The sequence below is a fragment of the Ovis aries genome, chromosome 6 (assembly GCF_016772045.2).
Source record: "Ovis aries strain OAR_USU_Benz2616 breed Rambouillet chromosome 6, ARS-UI_Ramb_v3.0, whole genome shotgun sequence".
NCBI classification, from domain to species: Eukaryota; Metazoa; Chordata; class Mammalia; order Artiodactyla; family Bovidae; genus Ovis; species Ovis aries.
Window position 1 is genome coordinate 102,371,831 of NC_056059.1, and position 16,336 is coordinate 102,388,166.

The window sequence follows — 16,336 nt, forward strand, 5'->3', positions numbered from 1 at the left end:
TAGACTGTCACATCCACTATACCTCCTGACCATTTCCCACTATAAGAAATGCTAATAGCAACTTTTCTTTCACTTAATAATGGAAATAATTTTTTTTAATGTATGTGTTAGTTTCCTGCTATCAAATGACTACAAATTTAGTGGCTTAAACCAATAAAAATTAAATATATTAACAGTTCTGGAAGCCAGAAATATAAAACGGTCTCATTGGATTAAAAATCAAAGTGTTAGCAGAGCTGCATCCCTTCCAAAGGAGAAAATCATCTCCTTGCCTTTCCTGCCTTTTAGACATTGGCCATCTTTCTTGGCTCATAGCCCACAGCACCCTTGGTCATCATATCTGTCTGACTCCGACATTCCTACCTTCATGTTTAACTTATAAGGACCCTTGTGATTACATGAGATAATCCAGGATAATCTTAGTCTCTAGATCTTTAGTTTACTCACTCCTGTAAAATTCCTTTTGCCATATAACATAACATTCTGGGGATTATAATGCAGACATATTTTGAGCCACTACTCTGCCTTCCACAAGGACATGAACCCAGGCTTTTTAGATTACAGTCTTATATTACATAAAAGAAAACTTCACATTTGTGTCTGTGACACAGGATGGACTTTACATACTATGTATTCCACCATATAAGAACAATTAATAAATCATTTGATTATAAGCCTGTTTCTCCTTCTGAACCTTTAAGTTCGATTGTATACTTTTCCCCTTGAACCAGTTTCCCTCAATATTTCTAAAAATTTGATTGCCTACAGTTATTTTCATAAATGTAGCTGAATGTTAATTAGTGGAGGAGAGAAGTGTTCAGACAACCTGGAAAAATGTTTTTTCTGATTCTACTAACCACAGATCTAGAATTTTTTGCCTCCAAATTACTAGAGCATCTCTTGAAAAAGAAAGTGGAAGTGTTGGTCAGTCTGTGATGTCCAACTCTTTGTGACCCCATGGACTGACTGTAGCCTGCCAGGCTCCTCTGTCCACAGAATTCTCTAGGCAAGAATGCTGGAGTGGGTTGACATTTCCTGCTCCAAAGTATCTTCCCAACCCAGGGATCAAACCCAGGTCTCCCACATTGCAGATAGATTCTTTACCATCTGTACCACCAGAACATCCCTTTCCTCAGGTCTAAAATCAGTTTTTTTCATCTTTCTACTTTCGTCTCGGCTGAAGTCACTAAAGATTCAGTTCAGTTCAGTCGTTCAGTCATGTCCGACTCTTTGCGACTCCATGAATTGCAGCACGCCAGGCTTCCCCGTCCATCACCAACTCCCAGAGTTCACTCAAACTCATGTCCATCGAGTCGGTGATGCCATCCAGCCATCTCATCCTCTGTCGTCCCCTTCTCCTCCTGCCCCCAATCCCTCCCAGCATCAGAGTCTTTTCCAGTGAGTCAACTTTTCGCATGAGGTGGCCAAAGTACTGGAGTAGTCCCAAATACCTTCCCCTTCATCCTGCTTCCAGCTACAAACTAGCCAGTTATTATTTTATTATTTAAAGAAGTGATTCTTAATCTTTTTTCAGTCACAAATATCTCCTTCCAGCATATATAGATGAAGACTGATAAAATCTTTTTTTTTTTTTTAATTTTTATTTTTACTTTATTTTACTTTACAATACTGTATTGGTTTTGCCATACATTGACATGAATCCACCACGGGTGTACATGCGTTCCCAAACATGAACCCCCCTCCCACCTCCCTCCGCATAACATCTCTCTGGGTCATCACCGTGCACCAGCCCCAAGCATTCTTTATCCTGCAAGACTGATAAAATCTTGTCTACAGCTTCAGAAAGTACCTAGACCCTTGAAGCCCATCCAAAATAAAACTCAAGGCCAAATGGTTAACAGATAGTTTGAGGGAAACTTAAGCAAATATCTTACATAATTTACAATTTTGTTTTCTTTCTTTTTCCGTTTTAAACAACACAGAGATGGTCATCCAGTGGTTCCCAGTTCCAAGAGGTCTGCTCTTTCAGCTTCAAAGTCAGCCAAAGCCAATGGTAAGGATGCAATGATTTTTTTTTTTTTTTTTAATGATACAGGTACTTATGGAGAGGTAACTGTCTTTTCCCAAAAGCAAGTTTGGGTACTGTCAATATAGTGTTCTATTGCCCTTCCGGACTATTTTGCAGAACCTAAGTGAATAAAAGCTTGTCTAAAATTCAGTGCGTGATAGGAAAGAGTGGAGCAGCATGGACCCTAGGATTTAAAGCTAGACAAACCTGAGTTCATTAGGTCCCGTGTAACCTTAGCAAGTTACTTGATCCACATCTAAGCCTCTGTTTTCTACCTGAGAGATGAAAAGATTATTATAAAAGTATCTACCTTATAAGGTTATAATGAGGCATAAATACAATAAAATGTCAACTTATTACAATGATTGTCACATAATAATTTATTCAAGCACTTACTGAATTTCTTTTCTATGCCAGGCAGAGTTCTGGGCATTGTGAGTATAGCAATGAATAAACAAAGTATCTGTCTTATAGTCTAGCATAGTAATAGAAATTATAGTATTAATAGTGGTGGCAGCAGTTGAGATTAATTTAATGCTTTTCCTGGACTAAGCATTCTTCCAGGTACTCAGATACTTGCAACAACCCTGTGAGACTTATATCCTCCTTTTATAGAAGCAAAAACCGAGGCCCTGAAAAGTCTGATAACTTGCCCAAGCTCAAAGGGTAAATAAATAGTCAAAGCAGAATTTAAACCAGGATGTCTGACTCCATGCTCTCATTTACATAATCAGGCTTGGTAAATGTAGCTTTTATTGGCAGTATTCATACCATATAAAAATGTTAGGCACAGGGGAGTATGGTTAAACTTAGAGTGTTTGAAATGTAAATCCAGTACTTCTTTATAGAGCTAAACTTTTAGGGTATTTGGCCGCCACCATGCTCAGAAGCTCAGTCGTGTCCAACTCTTTGCAACCCCATGAACTGTAGCCCACCCGGCTCCTCTGTCCATGGGATTGCCCAGACAAGAATACTGGAGTGAGTTGCCGTTTTGTTCTCCAGGGGATCTTCCCTACCCAAGGATCGAATCTGGGTCTCTTGCTTTGCAGGCAGATTCGTTATCCTCTGAGCCACCAGGGAAGCCCAGTAGTATCTAAGTACCAAAACAGCTCAGAGAAATCTGACAACTGCAGCTGTGGTTTGATTATCTTCTGAAAGCTAAAGCACCTCTGGTTCTCTCCTCCTCTGTTGTTATCTTGAATGCCTTAGGGGCCCTTCCTGCTGCTTCCTGATAATTCTGGTTCACAGTAGAGTCAGACTACCTCACCCAACACTCAGGAGAGCATTTGTCTAGTGACCTCTGAGATGACTCAGAAGTTTGTAACTTTCAAGCCTGAGGAAAGTAGCTGCGCCCTGTCTGCCTTGTAGAAACTGCCTAGTAATCTGTCTTTATGAGATTCTAGGACCTAATTTATGAATTCTTAAAAATCATATAGTATCATTCATAGGAATTCTCTTGCAGTGATGAATATGTAAAATAGTACAACCATTTTGGAAAGCAGTTTGCCAATGTCTTAAAAATTTAAACATACCTACTGTGTGATCCCAATAAACTGTGGAAAATTCTGAAAGAGATGGGAATACCAGACCGCCTCACCTGCCTCTTGAGAAATCTGTATGCAGGTCAGGAAGCAATAGTTAGAACTGGGCATGGAACAACAGACTGGTTCCAAATAGGAAAAGGAGTATGTCAAGGCTGTATATTGTCACCCTGCTTATTTAACTTCTATGCAGAGTACATCATGAGAAACGCTGGACTGGAAGAAACGCAAGCTGGAATCAAGATTGCTGGGAGAAATATCAATAACCTCAGTTATGCAGATGACACCACCCTTATGGCAGAAAGTGGAGAGGAGCTAAAAAGCCTCTTGATGAAAGTGAAAGAGGAGAGTGAAAAAGTTGGCTTAAAGCTCAACATTCAGAAAACGAAGATCATGGCATCTGGTCCCATCACTTCATGGCAAATAGATGGGGAAACAGTGGAAACAGTGTCAGACTTCATTTTGGGGGGCTTCAAAATCACTGCAGATGGTGACTACAGCCATGAAATTAAAAGACGCTTATTCCTTGGAAGAAAAGTTATGACCAACCTAGGCAGTATATTCAAAAGCAGAGACATTACTTTGCCGACTAAGGTCCGTCTAGTCAAGGCTATGGTTTTTCCAGTGGTCATGTATGGATGTGAGAGTTGGACTGTGAAGAAGGCTGAGCACCGTAGAATTGATGCTTTTGAACTGTGGTGTTGGAGAAGACTCTTGAGAGTGCCTTGGACTGCAAGGAGATCCAACCAGTCCATTCTGAAGGAGATCAACCCTGGGATTTCTTTGGAAGGAATGATGCTGAAGCTAAAACTCCAGTACTTTGGCCACCTCATGTGAAGAGTTGACTCATTGGAAAAGACTCTGATGCTGGGAGGGATTGAGGGCAGGAGGAGAAGGGGACGACAGAGGATGAGATTGCTGGATGGCATCACAGACTCGATGGACGTGAGTCTGAGTGAACTCCGGGAGTTGGTGATGGACAGGGAGGCCTGGCGTGCTGCAGTTCATGGGGTCGCAAAGAGTTGGACACGACTGAGGAACTGAACTGAACTGTGTGATCCAGTCATTCCACTTCTTTATTTACTCAGGAGAAAAGAAACCATATATCCAGAGATAAAAACTTGTCCAGGAATTTTTTTAGCAGCTTTCTTTATAACTACCAAAATCAGAAACCACTCAAATGACCAAGAACTGTTGAATGAATAACCCTTTGTATAAGCAGCCTGTAGAAAAACCCTAATGAACTTTTTGGCCAACCCAATAATATATTCGAACAGTAGAATATTACTCAGCAATAAAAATGAATAGACTGTTGATACATGCAACAACATAATTAAAATAAACTCAAAATAGGTATCCTGAATGAAAGAAGCCAAGTATAATAATAATACAAAATAATATAAAAATGAATTCATATTGTATTATTCAGTTTATACAAAGTTGTACAAAAGTGCAAGTTAATCTGTAGTGACAAAGGAGATCAGTGGTTGCCTGAGGACAGGGCAAGAGAGCGGGTACAGAGGAGAGGTTGCAAATAATAAACTGAGTATGATTCCTTTGAACGAGTAGTTCAGTTTTGGTACCCTGTTTAATTATTTTTCCTGGCAATTTAATAAAGTATCTCCTAGAAATAATGAATCTAATTAAATACATGCATTTTAACTGTAGAGGAAACAATCTCATATTTAATATACGTATTGAATTTTCGTGCTGAGGGCTAAGAGTCATTTGGTTTAGAAAACCAAAAAATCAGCATTTGGTTTAGAAAACATAGTCTCCAGTTATATCCATACTTATTTTCCTGTGTTAAATCAATAGTCTTTGTGAAATGAAATAAAGGATCTGCTGCTCTTTTCGTGCCTAGCGCAGCCATGGCTCGGGGTCCCAAGAAGCACCTGAAATGCGTAGCAGCTCCAAAACATTGGATGCTGGATAAACTGACTGGTGTGTTTGCCCCTCGTCCATCTACCGGCCCCCACAAGCTAAGGAAATGTCTCCCCCTAATCATTTTCCTAAGGAATAGACTTAAGTATGCCTTAACTGGAGATGAAGTAAAGAAGATTTGCATGCAGCGTTTCATTAAGATCGATGGCAAAGTCTGCACAGATATAACCTACCCTGCTGGTTTTATGGATGTCATCAGCATTGATAAGACTGGAGAGAATTTTCGTTTGATCTGTGACACCAAGGGTCGCTTTGCTGTTCATCGTATTACACCTGAGGAGGCCAAGTGTAAATTGTGCAAAGTAAGAAAGATATTTGTGGGGACAAAAGGAATCCCTCATCTGGTAACCCATGATGCTCGTACCATCCGTTACCCTGATCCCCTCATCAAGGTGAATGATACCATTTAGATTGACTTGGAGACTGGCAAGATTACTGATTTCATCAAATTTGACACTGGTAACCTGTGCAGGGTGACTGGAGGTGCTAACCTGGGAAGAATTGGTGTGATTACAAACCGGAAGAGACATCCAGGTTCTTTTGATGTAGTTCATGTGAAAGATGCAAACGGCAACAGCTTTGCCACTCGGCTCTCGAACATTTTCGTTATTGGCAAAGGCAACAAACCATGGATCTGTCTTCCCCATGGAAAGGGTATTCGCCTTACCATTGCTGAGGAGAGAGATAAGAGATTGGCAGCCAAATGGAGCAGTGGATAAAACGATCACTATGTGATGTGATTGGAAAAGTCTTTGTAATTAAAGATAATACCAAGTGATTAATAGCATCTCTGGTGTTTGCTCTGGTTTGTGTTTTTGGTTTGTTTGCTTGCTTTGAATTTTCAGGCAGGCTTGGCATTCTGGGATATGATGTCTCCTATAGGCTAGACTTCCGTGATGGTAGGAGAACATATCAAACCTTGGCAAGGAGAAGCAAGTAAATTATTTTATACACAGTTAAAAAAAAAAAAAAAAAGGATCTGCTATCTTTCCAGTGACTGTAGTTCAGCACCTATGATTTCTCTCCCATTTAGTTGGGAAAAATCTATATTCAGTTTCAAATACTAGAAACATTTAGACCAAACTGAGCTTTTATACCAACTTTTTTTTTTTTTTTTTTTTAGGAAAAATAGTTGACTTTGTCCTTGGAATAAACCCTCCTCTAACATTTAATTCCATCTAGTTGATTTAAAATCACATGGTGTTATGACCTCTCAGTATATTAATAAAAATAAGAACATGCTTAGAAATTGTGGGTCTTCTTTCACTATTGTCCCTAATGTGTTCTGAGTGGCTCATCTTTTTCTTTCTGTTCTTCCTGTTCTTCCTTCAGGTCCTCCCATTGTGGAGCCTTGTGGCAAACCTTCTCTCACACCTAATAACTCGTTCTCCAAGGTAAGTGAAAGACCACATTCTTTAGATACCTTCTTTAGTATTGATTTTAGATACATGTACTTAGTAAGCAGATTTTATTTTCTTGGGCTCCAAAATCACTGCAGATGGTGACTACAGCCATGAAGTTAAAAGACACTTGCTCCTTGAAAAGAAAGCTATACAAACCTAGACAGTGTGTTAAAAAGCAGAGACATCACTTAGCTGACCAAGGTCCATGTTGTCAAAGCTGTGGTTATTCCAGTAATTGTGTATGGATGTGAGAAAGTGAAAGTCACTCAGTCATGTCAAACTCTTTGCAACCCCGTGAACTATACAGTCCTTGGAATTTTCCAGGCCAGAATACTGGAGTGGATAGCCTTTCCCTTCTCCAAGGGATCTTTCCAACCAAGGGATTGAACCTAGGTCTCCCACGTTACAGGCAGATTCTTTACCAGCTGAGCTACAAGGGAAGCCCATGGATGTGACAGTTGGATCATATAGAAGGCTGAACACCAAAGAATTGATTATTTCAAGTTGTGATGTTAGAGAAGACTCTTGAGAGTCTCTTGGACTGCAAGGAGATCAAACCAGTAAATCCTAAAGAAAACAACCCTGAATATTCTCTGGAACTGAAAGGTTGTTGCTGAATCACGCAAAGATGCCAGGATTCTTGGCCTCCAGAGGAGAAGAGTTCAATCTGGGGCCAGAGATGAGGCTTGATCACTCAGAGCTTTTGTGTAAGAAAGTTTTATTAAACTATAAAGGAGATAGAGAAAGCTTCTGACATAGACATCAGAAAGGGGTAGAAAGAGTACCTGCTTGCTAGTGTTAGCAATGGAGTTATATACTCTCCAGTGAATCAAAAGAATGTCTGGAGGTTGTAAAGACCTCACCAGACATACTCCCATAATTTACATTTTAAGATAACAGAATTAGCCAGAAGGTTTAATCCAGAGACTGTCCTCAGGCAGGATATATTATTGTTATATAGATCTACTCCCATAATTTACATTTTAAGATAACAGGATAAACCACAAGGAGGTTTAATCCAGAGACTGTCCTCAGGCAAGATACATAATCATGTCAGTTCAGTTCAGTCCCTCAGTTCAGTCTGACTCTTTGCCATGAATCGCAGCACGCCAGGCCTCCCTATTCATCACCATCTCCCGGAGTTCACTCAGACTCACGTCCATTGAGTTTCGTGATGCCATCCAGCCATCTCATCCTCGGTCGTCCCCTTCTCCTCCTGCCCCCAATCCCTCCCAGCATCAGAGTCTTTTCCAATGAGTCAGCTCTTTGCATGAGGTGGCCAAAGTACTGGAGTTTCAGCTTCAGCATCATTCCTTCCAAAGAAATCCCAGGGTTGATCTCCTTCAGAATGGACTGGTTGGATCTCCTTGCAGTCCAAGGCACTCTCAAGAGTCTTCTCCAACACCACAGTTCAAAAGCATCTATTCTTCGGTGCTCTGCCTTCTTCACAGTCCAACTCTCACATCCATACATGACCACAGGAAAAACCATAGCCTTGACTAGATGGCTCTGCTTTTGAATATACTGTCTAGGTTGGTCATAACTTTTCTTCCAAGGAATAAGCGTCTTTTAATTTCATGGCTGTAGTCACCATCTGCAGTGATTTTGGAGCCCCCCAAAATGAAGTCTGACACTGTTTCCACTGTTTCCCCATCTATTTGCCATGAAGTGATGGGACCAGATGCCATGATCTTCATTTTCTGAATGTTGAGCTTTAAGCCAACTTTTTCACTCTCCTCTTTCACTTTCATCAAGAGGCTTTTTAGCTCCTCTCCACTTTCTGCCATAAGGGTGGTGTCATCTGCATAACTGAGGTTATTGATATTTCTCCCAGCAATCTTGATTCCAGCTTGCGTTTCTTCCAGTCCAGTGTTTCTCATGATGTACTCTGCATAGAAGTTAAATAAGCAGGGTGACAATATACAGCCTTGACGTACTCCTTTTCCTATTTGGAACCAGTCTATTGTTCCATGCCCAGTTCTAACTGTTGCTTCCTGACCTGCATACAGATTTCTCAAGAGGCGGGTGAGGTGGTCTGGTATTCCCATCTCTTTCAGAATTTTCCACAGTTTATTGTGATCCACACAGTCAAAGGCTTTGGCATAGTCAATAAAGCAGAAATAGATGTCCTTCTGGAAATCTTTGCTTTTTCCATGATCCAGCGGATGTTGGCACTTTGATCTCTGGTTCCTCTGCCTTTTCTAAAACCAGCTTGAACATCAGGGAGTTCACGGTTCACGTATCGTTGAAGCCTGGCTTGCAGAATTTTGAGCATTACTTTACTAGCATGTGAGATGAGTGCAATTGTGCAATAGTTTGAGCATTCTTTAGCATTGCCTTTCTTTGGGATTGGAATGAAACTGAGCTTTTCCAGGAATGTAGAGGGGGAAAACAATAGTTTGTCCTTTCTTCCTTCTTGAGAATTCCAGATCCCTCTCTCCTTGGGGACCCCTAGACTTCTTATCAACCTGCCTAGGAAATGACTCTCTCATTCCCCCTTTTCTTTTAGGAGAGTTATGTTGCCCAGGGAAAAAACATCGTTTTCATTCCATAACTACTTCCTGCTGTTTAGGGACGTGGTCCCTATATTGTTGAGGCAACATATTCTCCTAACCCTCATATTGAGGGTGTCTGATCCAGGGGCCCCAAGTAATAGTTGGAGGAGGCTGTGGCACTTGGAGGAGCTTGGACAACCATTTGTAACTTAAAAACTAGAAACAAATCCAATGACAAAGTTACAAATGCAGGGAACAAACAGCAAAAATAGAACAATCAGAATTATTGTAATTAAGATAGTTTAAAAGTCACGTTATGTCCATAGTTACATCAGTCCATCTTAGGATTGTTAGATGTCATCAGTTTAAGAAGAAGCATCACGTATGATTGTTGTCGAAGGTATTCACAGACGTGGAGAAAGTCTTTTCCTTGAAGTGAAGATGTCCACCACGGGAAGCCTTCCACTGATGAAGAGGGGAGTGCTCCACAGACCCAGCAGTTAGACTGATTGTGAAATGCTGAGTAGGAGTGAGCCCAGGACAGGAAGGCTTTGTCTTAAGATCAAACAGCAGACTCAGGATTTTTAGAGTCAGCAGAAGTAGGCTCACATAGATTATCAGGCCCATCTTTTGGCTCGTCTAGACAGTCCCATTATGGAAGCGGATCAGGAAGAAAGTGGGCCAGGGGCTTCAATAAACACAGAGTAAGTTGCCCCAGTATCTAAAAGAAAATCGACGGATTGGCCCCCCCACAGTTATTGATATTGAGGGTTTCCCAGGTGAGGGTGGGAGCTAGTGTGGGGACCCCTGGGCACCTTCAGTCCTGATTGTCTTGAGAGTCCGACCTCTGAAACCTACACCTCTGGGGGCAGTCTCTCTTCCAGTGTGGTCCTTTGCAGACAGGACATGGAGCTGGAGGTGGCTTAGTTGCCTGAGGGCAATTCCACTTCAGATGCCTCTCCTTTCCACAGTAATAGCAAGCGCATCCCTTTTCACCTAGGTCCCTCTGGGCATTTTTCTCAGGCTGTTTAAGAACAGCCATTGCAAGGCTTTCTGCCTTTCCTTTGTCTTTTTCTGCCTTTCTGTCTTTTCCTCATATTCCCTACCATAATAGACTGTCTGAGCTAGTTGTAACAGATTATCTAAAGACTGATTTGGTCCATATGCCAGTTTCAGTAGCTTACAGCGGATATCTGGAGCAGATATCTGGAGACTGAGTGAGAAATCTATCTTTTAAGATCACTTTTCCCTCTTCACTTTCGGGATCAATCTCAGTGAATCTTCGAAGGGCTTCTCTCAGTCTATCTAGGAACTTACCAGGAGCTTCCTTCTCCTTCTGTTCTGTGTTTGCCAATTTGCCATAGTTTAAAGGCTTAGCACGTACCTGCCTGGGTCCTTCAAGAATACATCTGACAAAATGACTCTGATCCCATCTTCCTTTAGCTGTGTTGTAGTCCTAGTCTGGTTCTATAGTTGGAACCACCTGATTCCCAGTGGGGAGGGCGGTTATCTCGTCCTCCCTCTTCCCTACTGATTCATTACCAAACCATTCATCTCCATGCTACTGCTGCTAAGTGGCTTCAGTCCTGTCCGATTCTGTGCAACCCCATAGATGGCAGCCCACCAGGCTGCCCCGTCCCTGGGTTTCTCCAGGCAAGAACACTGGAGTGGGTTGCCATTTGCTTCTCTAATGCATGAAAGTGAAAAGTGAAAGTGAAGTTGCTCAGTCATGTCTGACTCTTATCGACCCCATGGACTGCAGCCTTCTAGGCTCCTCCGTCCATGGGATTTTCCAGGCAAGAATACTGGAGTAGGGTGCCATTGCCTTCTCCGATTCCTCTCCATAAACAATTGCTTTTCCCAAAACTCAAGTTTTTGAGTAGGGAGTCAGCGTTTATCCCAAGATATACATCACATCCTTCCAAGTAAGGTCATAAAGCAGGATAACACCTTTAAAAGCTCTGATTTATTTTTCTGGGTCCTCTAAATAGTCTCCCATATCCTCCTTGATTCTTTGTATTTCTTGATAAGAAAAAGGCTTATTAACTCTCATAGACTGATCATTTCTCCCGGTGGGTGCTTCATGAAGAGGCAACAGCTCGTGTGGCTGTTCTTCAGTCTCTCTGGCTGCTCTGCGCATATGATCCCAGGGATAGATTGGAGAAATCTGCTTTTCTTTATCTCTTTGTCTCCTGTCCTCCATCTCATCTAGCAAACTAGGAGGACTGGAGGGAGCTGAAGGAGTCACACCCAAATCTGTACCCTTAGGACTTAAGTCTGGCATATTTCGCAGAGAGAAAAAGGGTAACACATAGGCTACTTCTACCCATTTCCCTTATTTTCTACAGAACCGGTCTAATTGTAAAACAGTATTATACTTAAGAGACCCTCCAACCGGCCACTGTTCGCCATCCTCCAATGGATACCATGGCCACGCAGTATCACATAGAAAGACCAGGTGTATCTTCTTTAAGCCCTGCAGATCAAATCTATTCCAATTTTTCAGGATACAGTTCAAAGGAGTGAGGCTGGAATTGTTAGCTCCCATCTATAAGGGAGAAAAAAAGTGACCAGCACCATCTTTCTACCAGAGGTGTCCCTCCCTGCTTTAGATGAGGGTGTAGACAGACTTTACACCAAAGCTTTCCTTCCCTGGTCGGACTTATCAATGGTCCGTCCCTCACCAAGGTAGGCGACATACTTCCTGGTCTGTCCCTTACCAATGTAGGCGACCTACTCGTCCCTCCCAGTCCTACCACCGAGACAGGGTGGAGATGCACCAGGGGTAGACCTGAAGGCATTGCTAGCTGACATCCAGCTGCTCACCATTAAAACCTTGCTTGCCTCTGAGGCCACCCAGGGTGCAATCAGAGTAACCTTCCAGAATGCCTCCTAGGCTAAACCACTGGGGGAAACATTCTTCACCTAAGTGCCTATGCACAACCCTGAGTATATTTCTGACTATAATAAGACTGATACAAACATAAAACTGAGATATTTCTTCCAAGCATCACCACACCAGTATAAGAGCCTCCTCTGGCCCACTAAGAGCCAGTGTTACCAAAGGAAAAAAACCCATTGTAGTTCCAATCTGAGTACCTTTAACCTCAGAGATGCTCTTGTAGCTAGAGCTCCATCTAACTTCAAACTTTCGATTTCTAGCGAGGCTAGGTGCTTCCTGACTACCAATAAAAATTTGGGACCTAAGTCATAGTACACAGTACCAGCATAGGTCACAAGTCTCTTGGAAGTATATTATCCAACAGATTAGGTTCGTACTTCTAATTTCCAAAGAGTTATGAAATAGTCAAAGAAACCGAAAAGTTTGACCAAGAAAGGAAAATTTGGTCCACATGCTTCGCCCATTTTTGGTCAGTCACCGAAGGAGATTTTGGGTGCCTCTTGGCATTGGCAGGACGGTATAAACCCCCGACAGGTTCCTGCCATAAGCCGTATGAGGTCACCACGGAACCGGAGAGCAGGGCTCCTCACATGCTTCACGCAGGGTGTTTCATTCATTCGCGCAAACACACCACAGAGTTAGTAAAATATAGCAGAAAACGTGTTCGCTAGGAGAACAAAAAATTAGAGCTCCAAGCATCCTTACATTGTCCTGAAGAATCCCAGACAAGCCCCCAGGATGAAAGGTTGCTAAATCACGAAAGACACTGGGATTCTTGGCCTCCGGAGGAGAAGAATTCAATCCAGGGCCAGAGACGAGGCTTGATCGCTTAGAGCTTTTGTGTAATAAAATTTTATAAAAGTATAAAGGAGATAGAGAAAGCTTCTGAGATAGACATCAGAAGTGGGTAGAAAGAGTACCCAGTTGCTAGTGTTAGCAATGGAGTTATATACTCTCCAATGAATCAAAGAATGTCTGGAGGTTGTAAAGACCTTAGCAGACCTACTCCCATAATTTAGCCTTGGAATACAGAATGAAGCAGGGTAAAGGCTAATAGAGTTTTGCCAAGAGAACACACTGGTCATAGCAAACACCCTCTTCCAACAACACAAGAGAAGACTCTACTCATGGACATCACCAGATGGTTGACACCAAAATCAGATTGATTATATTCTTTGCAGCCAAAGATGGAGAAGCTCTATACAGTCAGCAAAAATAAGACCAGGAGCTGACTGTGGCTCAGATCATGAACTCCTTATTGCCAAATTCAGACTTAAATTGAAAAAAGTAGGGAAAACCACTAGACCATTCAGGTAAGACCTAAATCAAATTCCTTATGATTATACAGTAGAAGTGAGAAATAGATTTAAGGAATTAGATCTGATAGATAGAGGGCCTGATGAACTATGGACGGAGGTTCGTGACATTGTACAGGAGACAGGGATCAAGACCATCCCCATCGAAAACAAATGCAAAGAAGCAAAGTGGCTGTCTGAGGAGGCCTTACAAATAGCTGTGAAAAGAAGAGAAGCAAACAGCAAAGGAGAAAAGAAAAGATATAAGCATCTGAATGCAGAGTCCCAAATAATAACAAGGAGAGATAAGAAAGCCTTCCTCAGTGATCAATGCAATCAAATAGAGGAAAACAACAGAATGGGAAAGACTAGAGATCTCTTCAAGAAATTTAAAGATACCAAGGGAACATTTCATGCAAAGATGGGCTCGATAAAGGACAGAAATGATAGGACCTAACAGAAGCAGAAGATATTAAGAAGAGGTGGCAAGAAGAATTGTACCAAAAAGATCTTCATGACCCAGATAATCACGATGGTGTGATCACTCACCTAGAGCCAGACATCCCGGAATACGAAGTCAAGTGGTCCTTAGAAAGCATTACTATGAACAAAGCTAGTGGAGGTGATGGAATTCCAGTTCAGCTGTTTCAAATCCTGAAAGATGATGCTGTGGAAGTGCTGCACTCAATATGCCAGCAAATTTGGAAAACTCAAGATTTTCAACCTGGTTTTAGAAAAGGCAGTGGAACCAGAGATCAAACTGTCAACATCCACTGGATCATGGAAAAGCAAGAGTTCCAGAAAAACATCTATTTCTGCTTTATTGACTATGCCAAAGCCTTTGACTGTGTGGATCACAATAAACTGTGGAAAATTCTGAAAGAGATGGGAATACCAGACCACCTGACCTGCCTCTTCAGAAACCTATATGCAGGTCAGGAAGCAACAGTTAGAACTGGACATGGAACAACAGACTGGTTGCAAATAGGAAAAGGGGTGCGTCAAGGCTGTATATTGTCACCCTGCTTATTTAACTTATATGCAGAGTACATCATGAGAAACGCTGGGCTGGAAGAAGCACAAGGTGGAATCAAGATTGCCAGGAGAAATATCAATAACCTCAGTTATGCAGATGACACCACCCTTATGGCAGAAAGTGAAGAGGAACTAAAAAGCCTCTTGATGAAACTGAGAGGAGAGTGAAAAAGTTGGCTTAAAGCTCACTTCAGTTCAGTTCAGTTACTCAGTCATATCCAACTCTTTGCGACCCCATGAATCACAGCACGCCAGGCCTCCCTGTCTATCACCAACTCCCAGAGTTCACTCAAACTCACGTCCATTGAGTCGGTGATGCCATCCAACCATCTCATCCTCTGTCGTCGCCTTCTCCTCCTACCCCCAATCCCTCCCAGCATCAGAGTCTTTTCCAGTGAGTCAACTCTTCACATGAGGTGGCCAAAGTACTGGAGTTTCAGCTTTGGCATCATTCCTTCTAAAGAAAACCCAGGACTGATCTCCTTTAGAATGAACTGGTTGGATACCCTAGCAGTCCAAGGGACTCTCAAGAGTCTTCTCCAACACCACAGTTCAAAAGCATCAATTCTTCGGTGCTCAGCCTTCTTCACAGTCCAATTCTCACATCCATACATGACTACTGGAAAACCATAGCCTTGACTAGAAGGACCTTAGTCGGCAAAGTAATGTCTCTGCTTTTGAATATGCCATCTAGGGTGGTCATAACTTTCCTTCCAAGCGTCTTTTAATTTCATGGCTGCAATCACCATCTGCAGTGATTTTGGAGCCCAAAAAAGTAAAGTCTGACACTTCCCACTGTTTCGCTATCTATTTGCCATGAAGTGATGGGACCAGATGCCATGATCTTCGTTTTCTGAATGTTGAGCTTTAAGCCAACTTTTTTTTTTTTTAATTTATTTCTTTTTTTCTTTTTTATTTTTTTTAAATTTTAAAATCTTTAATTCTTACATGCATTCCCAAACATGAACCCCCCTCCCACCTCCCTCCCCATAACATCTTTCTGGGTCATCCCCATGCACCAGCCCCAAGCATGCTGCATCCTGCGTCAGACATAGACTGGCGATTCAATTCACATGATAGTATACATGTTAGAATGGCATTCTCCCAAATCATCCCACCCTCTCCCTCTCCCTCTGAGTCCAAAAGTCCGTTATACACATCTGTGTCTCTTTCCCTGTCTTGCATACAGGGTCGTCATTGCCATCTTCCTAAATTCCATATATATGTGTTAGTATACTGTATTGGTGTTTTTCTTTCTGGCTTACTTCACTCTGTATAATCGGCTCCAGTTTCATCCATCTCAACAGAACTGATTCAAATGAATTCTTTTTAACGGCTGAGTAATACTCCATTGTGTATATGTACCACAGCTTTCTTATCCATTCATCTGCTGATGGACATCTAGGTTGTTTCCATGTCCTGGCTATTATAAACAGTGCTGCAATGAACATTGGGGTACATGTGTCTCTTTCAATTCTGGTTTCCTTGGTGTGTATGCCCAGAAGTGGGATTGCTGGGTCATAAGGTAGTTCTATTTGCAATTTTTTAAGGAATCTCCACACTGTTCTCCATAGTTAAGCCAACTTTTTCACTCTCCTCTTTCACTTTCATCAAGAGACTTTTTAGTTCCTCTTCACTTTCTGCCATAAGGGTGGTATCATCTGCATATCTGAGGTTATTGATATTTCTCCT

At 41.9% G+C, this 16,336-nt stretch overlaps 1 protein-coding gene and 1 pseudogene across 21 annotated transcripts in view; both read left to right on the forward strand.

Annotated features, from left to right (window-relative positions):
- PTPN13 (protein tyrosine phosphatase non-receptor type 13) overlaps positions 1-16,336 on the forward strand; it is a 226,989-nt gene that overhangs the window by 182,461 nt on the left and 28,192 nt on the right. For all 21 annotated transcript variants that reach the window (XM_012180310.4, XM_012180312.4, XM_042251610.2 and 18 more), the window contains 2 exons: positions 1,944-2,014; positions 6,847-6,908. In XM_012180310.4, coding sequence (XP_012035700.2) covers positions 1,944-2,014; positions 6,847-6,908 — 133 coding nt within the window. The remainder of the gene's footprint in view (positions 1-1,943; positions 2,015-6,846; positions 6,909-16,336) is intronic.
- On the forward strand, positions 5,418-6,248 carry LOC105612690 (small ribosomal subunit protein eS4, X isoform-like; annotated as a pseudogene).